The sequence below is a fragment of the Vulpes vulpes genome, chromosome 10, assembly GCF_048418805.1.
Source record: "Vulpes vulpes isolate BD-2025 chromosome 10, VulVul3, whole genome shotgun sequence".
Classification (NCBI taxonomy): Eukaryota; Metazoa; Chordata; class Mammalia; order Carnivora; family Canidae; genus Vulpes; species Vulpes vulpes.
In genome coordinates this window covers 34162227-34174592 of record NC_132789.1, presented here as the reverse complement: position 1 = coordinate 34174592, position 12366 = coordinate 34162227, and the positions used below count along the sequence as shown (strand labels likewise).

At 36.4% G+C, this 12366-nt stretch overlaps 1 protein-coding gene across 3 annotated transcripts in view; it reads left to right on the top strand.

Moving 5' to 3' along the window:
• The window catches only part of PRKG1 (protein kinase cGMP-dependent 1), a 1174671-nt gene that overhangs the window by 1049847 nt on the left and 112458 nt on the right, over nt 1-12366 (top strand). For all 3 annotated transcript variants that reach the window (XM_026014785.2, XM_026014784.2, XM_072723549.1), the window contains one exon: nt 7306-7380. In XM_026014785.2, the coding sequence (XP_025870570.1) occupies nt 7306-7380 (75 nt within the window). The remainder of the gene's footprint in view (nt 1-7305; nt 7381-12366) is intronic.

Genomic DNA, 12366 nt, shown 5'->3' with positions numbered 1-12366 from the left:
CAAAGTTAGTCTATGTCAGTTGACAGATAATAAGCCTAGACAACTCAACAAGACTCTGCTGTGGAGAAGACTAATTGTGCAGACATATGAGACACAGAATGTGGTTAACGCAACACGGATTTTTGTTTCTCCAGAATCATTAATGAATTGAGAGAGTCCCTGAGATCAGTCCTTACTCTTTGATTTCTTTGGTAACTTTTTTTTTTTTTGCACCTGGATCATTATTTTCAACTTCTGTTTCATTTAAAGCATATAATTAGAATCTGGAAATGGTTTAAATTTAAGGTGTATTATTTGTCATCAGTTTTCCGTAATAAATAAACCCCATTGAGAGGTCCCATTTGAGACAGTTGAAGGATAGGAGTAAAGAATTGCATGGCCCTAAAGTAAGAACCAGATGCCAGATATAGTTTCAGGCTAGAAACCCCCCACATCCCCCACATGCTATGGACCTGAAGTGAGAAGATGGATACTTCAAGCGAGAATTGATGGTTTCTCGAGGCTTGTTGATTAAGCCCTTGTAGCCAATGATAGATAAGGGGTTATTGTTACAAAGGAAACATAGAGACAAATATATGACACTTTGGTATGTGTAATTTTAATTATATATAACATATGTGCAGAATGAAATATATAAACATGTGTAAAATAACATGTGCAGAATAAAAAAATTGATAAGGAAACTTTGCTCATAAACGTGTTAATGGCTTTCTCTTAAATTACTACCCTAATTTTGAATAGATAACATTATTTTTATAGATATTAGAGCCTGCCTTTTTTTAAAAAAAAAAAAGATTTATATATGTATGTATGTATTTATTTATTTGAGAGGGAGAGAAGAGAGAGAGCAAGCAAGCTTGAGCATGAGGTATAGGAGCAGAGGGAGAAGGAGGGAGAAATTCAAGCAGACTCTGAGCTCCGCACGGAGCCTGACATGGGGCTCCATCTCAGGACCCTGAGATCATGACCTAAGCAGAAACCAAGAGTTGACACTTAACTGATTTTGCCTTCAGGTGCCTGGAGTCTTCCTTCTGATAGCATTCACCATTCTTCCCTTCCCACCTTGTATGATAATTGTTTCTTATCTCTATTAGAAAGCTGTACATTTCTTGAGGGTATATCTTATTCTTTTTGCATCACCCACAGTAGCTTGAGTCATTCCTTAGAGATAATAGGTATGGCACAAGCACACAAGTGAGTCTGAATAGACAAAGGATGGGTGGGTGAGTGGATATTTGGAAGGATATGAATGTTGGTTGGTTTTATTATACTTGGGGATCCTTTTCCCTCTAATGAAATATATATTCATATGGTGCTTGATAAGGTAAACCATTGGTAATTATGACTCTAGTTATGAGTAAAAGAATCAAACAAAAGTAACAAAGAGCCTTTTTTGAAGCCACAAAGTGAATTAGCAGATTTTCTCAATAAATGTACCGAAGTAATGGAGGATACCTCTAATATCCTGGACTTAGCTAAGTAACAAATGTCCCAACTAATTCGAAACACTTTGTATTTTATTTAATACATTATACAATACAATATATTTTTAAAGGTTTAGCCAAGATTCAAGTGAAGAAAGTGTAATGGGTATAATCATATATACCTGTCAAAGTAAGAGAGCTTTATCAAGACTTCAGATAATGCTTGGAAAAAAATTGCTTAGCATTGTTGAAGTATTTGCAGTCATTTCTGGTTTTTAAGATATTACCTTTGGCTCGTTTTGACTTACAAACTTCTTTAACTGTTAAGAATTTTATTCTTAATTTTTAAGAATTAAGAATTAAGAATTAATTAGAATTTAATTTAGTGGAAAAATTTAGCTGTTATAAATAAGTTTTGAGATCTCCCACCTTATTTTCAATTTAGTGGAAAAGAGGAGAAAAGACCATGAAGACTAAATCAATTAATATGTATTACTGAGCACATACAAAATTTATTAATGAAGAAAGTGCTTTATAAACTGTAAAGTGAAATGTAAATGCTGTCACTTTTTAGCAGCATGGTAAAGCTCATCTCTGGCATTTGGACTGGTTTTCTAATAATATAATAGCCCGTTTCTCTCTAGATGAAGTCTCATCATATCACAACCGAAGAACAAAATTATACACTTTTTAGACATACCACTGAGTAATCAGCTCCCTTCAAAAGGATGTTTTGGCTTAATAATGAAAGCATCTTAATAACTGAAATCATTACCCACTGAGTTACTGTCACCATAATGTTCTAAAACAGAAAAATTCCATAGGAAATGTGGCCTTTTAACTGATACTTTTGAAGGAAATTTTCTGTAAATACCATTCTCGATGTGAACATAACATTTCCGCCCCCTTTCCTGTCTTCCTTTCTTCCTCCTTTCCTAGATCCAGACTTTTCTCCTTCCTTCATCCCTTTTTCTGTCCTTTTTCCTTTCTTTTCCACCCACATTCTTGCACGTGTGTTCAAACTACCAGCATTATACCTAAAAGGGATTTTCCATCTGATCTCTCTCTACCTCTGTGTGCTCAACTAATCACATTTTATCCGCCCCCTCTAAGTGTTGTGAAGACTTGTTAAAACCAGATTTCACATCCCATGAAAAGCAAGAGGAAAGTTTCCTGATACTGCCTCAGCATGCAATAAATTTTGCTGTTGAAATACACGGAGTGAAAGTCTCACTTTAATTAATGAGTGAATTTATTCCAATTTAATTAATGAGTGAAGCTCATTAATGTCTTCTTCATTTATTCCAGAGTATGTCTGGCATATATGTGAAATGGGTTATTTTACAATGCTAAAATACAACTCACACATAAACTGTTGAGTTTATCTATAAACAGAACTAAATGTCTTCTGGTCTCCCATCCTTATTATAAATGATAAAAAATATTTTATAGTTTTTGCTCATTAGCTGTTAAAAGTTTGTAAAACATTGTGTTATAATCCCTTTATGAGTAGAACAGCAAAAATCTTTCCTTTTAATAGTCAAGAAATGTCATCGGACTTGATAAATATTTAAAAAGACACCTGATACCTATAGTAATACTTTTCCAAATGCCTCTTTGATGAGGGGCCATACAGATGGCAGGTGTTCCTGCAGAATATCTGTGAGAGGGAAAAATGTGACACTAATTAGTTCATGCTTGCACCAGGAATGATAAATTCTATAATACCATCAATTAAACTTACTAAGATTCTTAAATTATTCATCGCAGGGATCCACAGACAGAAGCAGCCACTTGGAACTTAACACAACTTAAAAATTCTACATTTTCTTCAACTTTTAGTTAAGCATAATGGTTGACTTTACTGTTTGAGGATGCTTAGACCATTAGCAGGATGGCTTTGTTCTGGGTTTGAAAGAACGTCGCTTGGCCAGGATTGCTTTCTATTTTTTTTTTTAATTTTATTTATTTATGATAGGCACACAGTGAGAGAGAGAGAGAGAGGCAGAGACATAGGCAGAGGGAGAAGCAGGCTCCATGCACCGGGAGCCCGACGTGGGATTCGATCCCGGGTCTCCAGGATCGCGCCCTGGGCCAAAGGCAGGCGCCAAACCGCTGCGCCACCCAGGGATCCCCAGGATTGCTTTCTAAATAAAGATCATTTGCGAAGGACGTGTGGTTCTAATTTCAAAGACAAGATTATAGTCCTGGGTATTTTACTTTAAAAAGAAATTCCATTACGTTTAATCTATAACAGTGTAAACACAAATGTTTTTGTACATGGGTGCCACACCCCTGCTTCACCTGTATACGTGTGTGCATATGTGTATTGGGCTCTGCCTGTGTAGGTGGATAGGTAGGCATTTCACGATGCGTGTGCATGTAATGTACTATTATATGTCCATGAAAATAGTGCTTATGAAGTTTTTTAAAAAATAAAACTGTACGCTTAAATTCTATAATATGAAGTTAAAAATCAAGATATTAAATCATAGATATTAAATCATCTATCATAATGTCATAGATGCTTTAAATAGACATTACAAGTCTATGCATGACAACAATAAAGCTCTGCCTAAAATAAAGTAAAAAAGAAATACGTAAAGATATTTCCATTAGTTATTTGTGGTTAGAGAACAATGAGTGATTTCTTAATTTCTTCTCTCAATTTTTAAAAGTTTTCTGTAATAGGGGCACGTGGGTGGCTCAGTCAGTTAAGCATCTGATTCTTGATTATGGCTCAGGTCATGATCTCAGGGTGGTGGGATTATCTCTCCCTTCTCCCTCTGCCCTTTCCTCTGCTGGCACGTGTGCTCACTCTCGCTGTCTCTCAAATAAATAAAATCGTTTTTTAAAAAAAGCTTTTCTATAATAAATTGATTACATTTTAAATGAAAAGCATTTTCCTTAATTAGAGGAAATTTATTTCAAAAATAAGTTCCTATCATATCAAGATAGAGGCCTCTTGTGAGTTCATATCATTCCCTTCATTTTTTAAATCTAAGAAGTACAGAATTTAAGTAAAAAAAAAATTAAGAAATAATCATTAGCACCCCAAGAAAATTCATATTTTAAATCAAGGATACTTAAGAAAACTTACATGAGAAAGTCACACTTGAAATACTTCTTTTGTTCATTCGTTTTAAATGTGATACTTGTCATTGGATATGACTAAGCTTTAACAAAAGTGGATATAAAGAGCTCATAACCATTCTAAAAGTGTTTTTTTTCCCCAATCAGGCTCTACTTACTTTTAAACTCATTTCTATGATTAGATGGTTTCTGCTTTTTAAACGCTGTAGAGCTCCACCAGATGTAGGGTTTTACATTTGTATATTTTGTGAATAGGAATTTCAAACTGCCTTTTCAAAAAGTGATCCATGTTGTTTTAACCAAACCTAGTAGGATGGACAGATTCTCTTACATTACAAAGATTTCATCCTTATCTCATTTGTCATCCATTCACCCTCTAAATCTAAATAATATCCCATCCTGCTTATGATATATTTAAGTCCAATTAGATGCAAAGAGGAATATTTTTTTTAACTACTTAAACTCAAAATGACTATGAGTGTTAAAAATTTAAGAACACTGTCTGAATGCCTTTGAAAAGCTGTTTTTAGTGGTTGTTGCTTTTTGGTTTTACCACATTATGCTTTTGGGTTCCTGTCTTTGCCTTTTCAAATGGTTTTGGATGTGGTCATATTAAAAAAATATCTGAGTATTGTAGGTATTGTAGAGGACAGGAGTGGGGATAAGGCGGCATGGACTGTGGTCCTGGATGTGCTGCAGAACTGGAGTCATCCTGCACATGTAACTTACACCTTCTGTGGTTAAATTTTATATTATCCATGAAAACAGAAAATCAACCAGATATTACTGATTTTCACAGCAAAATACTGTGTTTTACTCAATAGTGGAAACTCATCTAGCCTCGGAGAGTTTCTCTAAATCATGCTGGAGGCATTCTATGGAAAGTGGGGGAATTTTGCTATTTAAAGAACAATGGCAAAAATCCCATTGAAAATTAATCTCAAGAATCATTATTAATAATTTATTTGATCATTATATGTTTTTGAAAGTTGTCTAAGGACCATCACCAACTGCAGCCTCCACTCACTTGGTGTTCATGACCGCAATTCATCACAGAAAACTTGACGCTCTGTGGTGCTCGATTCTTTTGCCTCTTGTTACATCCTTTAGGTCCCTTTTTGGATTAGAAATCTTCTGTGGTTTAGCTCAGTGTTCCAGTTACCCTGTCCTCCAGATGAGATCACTACCCAAAAGCTGGAGTTCATGGCTGCCCCACCTCCCTTCAACTGGGCCCCCAAGCAACCACCAAGTTCCTCTCTACACATTTAACCCCCACCCCCCAAAACACACAAACTCTCAAAAAAAAAAAAAAACAGCGCCTGTGAAAGTGGTTAAGCAACATTTAAACTTACATCGACAAATACCCTATGTTTCAGGATCTGATCAGGCGTCTTTTGTTATTTAATACAAGACACAAAGGCATTTCCAGGCTTTGAGATTATAGAGATTGAAAACTAGGATGTGATTTCTTACAGCACTTTCCTATTTTCCATACACATGTTAGATATTGCTAGGGATTTGATGGTCGGCATCAAGGCACAGTGATTTGGATAGGAGCCACGGCGCAGGTTTCTGGGGTCTGGGGGAGAATGCTGGCCTCCTTCCCCATCAGCCTTCACTCCTCCTGGCTGTGTGACTTGATGTCAGTTCCTTACCCTCTCGTGCCTTACTACCCTCATCTATGCAGTGGAGATAATACCGACTCATGGGACTGCTTGTAACTATTTGTTATTACCCGGCAGGCAAACCCCTGTAAGGCAGGGCCCTGATTATTATGTGAACACTTTGAAGATACACTTTCCCTTTGGTCCTCTGTTCAGTCTACTTTGGTAGCGTTGGGGGTTACTGTGTCTGGTTGCATTTCAGTAATTTTCGAGGGTGATTGTCGTGTGTGTGTGTGTGTGTGTGCGTGTGCGCGCGCATTTTGGGCTAACCCTATAGTATCTTATAGGAGTTGACATTCCTATAATTCTCTTCTGTTCTTTCCCTCTCTTCTGCATATGTATTTTGCCCTTGAAGATTAGTTTACAATTCTGTTAGGTGGCAATAGTGATGCTTGTCTTTTACAGTGTGTTAGAGTTGGAATTACTATATGTTCAAGATAATTGAAAGGATAGTGCATACGGTAGACATTCTGTAACTGGTGGATCATGTTGTTATTTCCCTAGTAGAAGTGACCCATTAACTTTGTGATATATCATTTCATGTGTCACAGACTTTATTCCATCCTTTCTTTTGGACATCTGCTTTGGCCAGATACAGTTCTAGGTGTTGGGAACCATAGACCCAAACAAGACAGAAGGGGTCACTGCTCTCGGAGTTCATTATCATTATCTGGTAGTGTGTTTCTTTTTTTTTTTTTTTTAATTTTTATTTATTTATTAGTCACACACACAGAGAGAGAGAGAGAGAGAGAGAGAGAGAGAGGCAGAGACACAGGCAGAGGGAGAAGCAGGCTCCATGCACTGGGAGCCTGATGTGGGATTCGATCCCGGGTCTCCAGGATCGCGCCCTGGGCCAAAGGCAGGCGCTAAACCGCTGCGCCACCCAGGGATCCCTTTTTTTTTTTTTTTTAATTTTTATTTATTTATTAGTCACACACACACACAGAGAGAGAGAGAGAGAGAGAGAGAGATGGTAGTGTGTTTCTTAATAATGTATCTGAATTAAATGTTTGAATTCAGTTTTACTTAGATCCTTTTAGATTGTTTCAGTATATGGTTGACTAGGTTGTCATTATAACGACTCTGTAGAGGGTTTATCCTAATGTCTGTGTTTTTCCCACCAGCTCTTTCAAGCATTTGATTGGAGGACTGGATGATGTTTCCAATAAAGCATATGAAGATGCAGAAGCTAAAGCAAAGTAAGTGACAGGTTTTTTTTCCCCCCTTTGACCTCAATCTTGATTTTTAAAAATTGATTTTGAATAAAAATAAGATTGTTTTGTGGTACTTAACAAAGCCCAACACTCTGACAGTAAGAAGCTAACTGCTTAAGAAGGGGGAAAAAAGGAAATTTCAAGGTAATGATTACATAGTAGGCTTAATATGTGTCCTCTTAAACACAAAATCTTAATTTTGGGGAGGAAAATAATCTCAACAAGGGAAAATGGTAAGTGTAAAATCCAATACAAATAATTGAATCCGAACACATTATTTCTCCCATAGGAAATATTTTCTGAATGAATAGTCGTTGTTGCGTTCAATAGTTCAATTATATGGAAAATAATAAGGCTGGAAATATTTCCTGGTACAAATAGATTGTTGCTTTACATTGAACTGCAGTGGCATGAAGGTATCAGAATGAGATGAGACAGTACATATCCCATTAATTATCATTTCTGTATAACAAAATACAATTTTTATCTACTAATATTTCTACCTTTAAGACAAAGCTTGAATTTTTTTGATAAAGACTTGAAATTACGTGAGATTGGTCTTTGCTGAAAAAAACTTATAGGTTACTTTTAAAAAGTGATAATCTTTATAATCCTCCCCTCTTTTCCCCACTGAACCGATTTAAGTATAAGCAAGTCAATATTGATATCTCACAGGACACCTGAAGGATTAAACTGACAAAAATGTATCAGTAAGGAGATAGTTCAGAGGCAGAATTTGCTTGGTTTTGTAGTAACCCCAAAGGCCAAAAAAAAAAAAAAAAAAAAAGTGCTTTTGACTTGAAAATCTAAGATTAAAAATTGGGCCTAGACATAAAAAAATTAAGTACTATAGTTCATTTTGGCTGATAAAATTCTATTATTTTCAAAGTCATCTAAATATGATCATGGTTTTTTCTCTGTATATTTACTTTCATTTCCTTTGCTCATTGGAGGGACACAGACCTCTATCCTGAGCTTAGACGGTGGCAGGGGCCCTGCAGAGATTTAGTCAGGCAATTGCACCAGCTGTTGTTAACACCAAACTCCACACGGTCATGGAGATTGCCTGTACTGTGGATGATAGATATTAATTTTCTGGTTTTCTACAATAGATTAAAATACACATTTATGCTAAGTTTAGACTTTAGTTTCTGGTAGTGGCACTAATCCTAGTGAGGTGGAAGACGGGCCATTTAAGATCCTTACCAGTTTTAAAAATCCTAAAACTCCCTTTGTTATTACTGGACTTGATCCTTAGAGGCACATTTGCTGTATAAAAACTCATGTTTATAATCTGTGTTAGCATGTTTTTTCTTGAGTATATATACTCAATTAAGATTGCCATGGGTCATTTCATATACATATATATCACATCATATATGTTTTGTGTATATAACTGGTGGTAATCTTCAAAATTTATTTAAAATCTGCATGAGCAACTGTCTAAATACTTTTATTAGAAAAAATCAGAGGTCTTTTAAAGTAAAGCATTCTTTGGTCTGTTTCTGTTTCTTGCTAAATTTTAGATTGTTCTAATGAAAGTTTTTTATAACTCCTATTTGCCCAAAGTTGAGTCCAGTCATGGGCTTAAAACCAGTCAGTGATGGGCAAGTGTCCTGAATTGGCCCTTTCCTTCTCAATGTCCCACTGGCTTTATAAAGATAACCGTGTGGGCATCTCATGAGTCCTGGTATTTGTGGGTTCATTTGCACATGCTTCCATCAAAAGTAACAAGGTAAATAAAAACACTGAAGTCCAGATCAGACAATTACAAGACAGGAAGGGTGAGGGTACTTGTCATTGGAAGGGAATCGATATGAAAAATATGATTCTGAACATGGGGCAGAAGCCTTGGGTCCTGTTTCTGCCTCTGTCATTTCCAACCAAGTGATCTCGGTCATGAGTTAACAGTGCCTCTCAATGTCCTTATCTTACCTTTAAAATGATATTTCTATGATTTAATTGATGACAGTAGAATTACTTTGTAAATTACAAAGGGCTATAAAAATGAAGGATATTGTTGGTAGAAGTAATCGCTGGAAGTATATCTTAGTGCATTTGATAAATGGCTTGGGATTCATAGCTAATTATTGCATATTGATTATGTAAAACTTCATGGGCAGGAAGTCTTTACTCTGATGTAGACAGACTACTCTCACTTTGGCAGCATATCCTGAAATTTAAACTAGCCTGGAAAATATCCATAAATATAATTTTTGTAAAAATGGTAACATTTAGTTAAAAGAAGATTTAGAGGCACCTGGGTGGCTCAAATGAGTACAGTCATGTGTTTTAATTTACAATCTACATCTCTTGATCTGAAATACAGACTTAAAGACCTTGCACTGACTCTCTGTAAAAGTCAGCTCAGGTCTTGATCTCAGGGTTGTGAGTTCAAGCCCAACCTTGGGCTCTGTACTAGACATGGAGCCTACTAAAAAAAGGAGGGGGGGGAATCATGATTAAAGAGTAAAGACAGGCAATAAAATGACTATTTCCATCTAAGTGGCTCAAAATATTGTTATTTGAACCATACATTTGATAGACTGGAACTTAGTTATATTTATACACGAATAGAAGTTGACTAGTAGAGATTAATTTTTTTTTAGATCAGGGCATATGTGTGGCTCAGCAGTTGAGCACTTACCTTCAGCCCAGGGTGTGATCCCAGGGTCTGGGGATCGAGTCCCACATCGGGCTCCCCACAGGGAGCCTGCTTCTCCCTCTGCCTGTGTCTCTGCCTCTCTCTGTATGTCTCTCATGAATAAATAAAATCTTTAAAAAAAATTGTTTAGTTCAAGTAATATTAAACCCAAATGAATGCACAACCCACCTTCCATAAGAGCAATTATTACTTAGAAGATGGGAATACCTTGATGAAAAAAATGTCTAAAATCATTGATCCTAATTCTAGAGAAATTGGTAAATGTAACTTTATTCCACAAAATAGCCAAATACATACATACATTCATTCTGGCAGAAATCTTTGTTATCCCCTTTACACTGTTATCATCTTCTAGCTTTCTAATAAGTACTTAATATCTGAAGATTTCTGAAGTTGAAAGTATCATTTTAATTAGGTATCCTATCACTCAGAGGCAAAGCTTGAACTAACACAATGAAATGTCTATTTGTGTCAATGCTGTTGTCTCTTTATTAGATCTCTTCCCCTTAAGTACCTTGTCCCTTTATCTCATATTTAAGGAACTTCTAAGATTTGCCATTTCAAGGGCCATGGACATGCTCTAATTGTCTAAATTTCCTGGATAATTGTAATGACTCTCAATTTCTATATAGATCCCAAAATCTATACCATTTGGAATGGAGATGTTGATTGACTCCATCGTGAAAGCTTTATTTTTTTAAGATCTCCTTGATTTTGCAGAACCCACTAAAGATGAGATTAGTATTTCTAACATGATCACGTTATTTATCCATGTGAAATTATTGTTGGTGTTGTGTCATTGACTATGCCTATTTGGGTTAGAAAAAAAATAATAATAATAATTAGAAAAGTAGACCTGGCTGTAAACATCAATTCAGTTGAGACATTTAGAAGGTCAGTTGTGAGAAACTCACTAGCTGGTAGCATAATCAGGCCTCAGATGCAGGATGGTCTGCAAAAGGTACAGAGCATCACTTGCAGAAGCACCGTGGTGAGTTCTCAGCGTGGGTGACCGGTGGGGGAGGTGGGCCAGAGAGAAATGTCCCAGTGAGATGGTTCTCAGAACTCCTCTGTGCTTGCATGTGTGCCTTCGGCCTGCTTCAACGACATGTATTTCCTACAAAGAAAATTATTCTTGACAGAAACTTTACCTTGATGGCATATTTAAGCTTCTCTTGATTGCTGCTAATTATCCACTAAGGGCTTCTCTTTCCAAAATATGTAGTTATAATCACAAAGCCATTAGAAGAAACAACAGCAGATCAAAGTTAAGCATCATTAAGCCTTATTTAGAGCAGAAAGTAGCATTTGTGATGATAGGTACACGTTATTTTCCTTTGAGATTATGTCTTCATTTAATAAACATTTAGAAATTTACTTAATGATGAGTCAGGAATTGTGCTTCACAACGTGCATATTGAGTAGAAAACTCGTTTTCTGACACTGTGGATCTTGCAGTTCTGGAAGCTCTTTGGCTATAGATTTGTAAGTGCATTTATTTGTGATCTAACTTGATTCTCAATATCATTCTCCACAAGGAGCTCTTTCTCATGGCAAAATTTACATAAACCTCCACATGAGTCCACTCATGTTTTAATCTATGTCATCACCTGATCTGAATTATAGATTTAAAGACCCTGCACTGACTCTCTTACCCCTCACGTACGAGTGTTAACCACGGTTGTTCACTTTGACTCAGGCACTCATTTAGCCCACAAATATTTTCTGCATCCCTACAAAATGCTACATATAAAGTAGTGAATAAAATGGGCACATATACCTTGCCTTCATGGTTATAAGGCCCAATGAGGAGGAGAGAGACACACATATTTATGATGCTGGGAGGACTTCCCTGAGGAAGTGACATTTTATCTAGATTGGAGCTGAGTTCTGAAGAATTAGCTGGTGTTGGCTAGGCAAGAATTAATTGGTATTACCCAGGCAACTAAGCTCAGAGAGCATTGTAGCCAGGGAAATAGCATCTACAGGGCCCCCTAGGTAGGAAACAAGACTGGCTATTCAAGAAACCCAAATACCATCAAGACTGGGACCTTGAATTTAAAAGTCAGAGATCGGATGTTAAGGATTTAGGAAAATCACTTTAGGCTTGTCAGTTACCAAAAGAGATGAGTTGGTGTACGTTCTAATTGAGCACCCTTTCCTCAGCATTTGGAGGAGTATTGAGTGGAAGCAGAGAACCCACAGTATTTTCCAGGGAACAGTGATGGTAGATAGGACTAGACATAAGAGCAGTGTGAACAGAGAAAGGTATAGGGGAAACCAGTAGGTATCCTTAAGGATGTAGA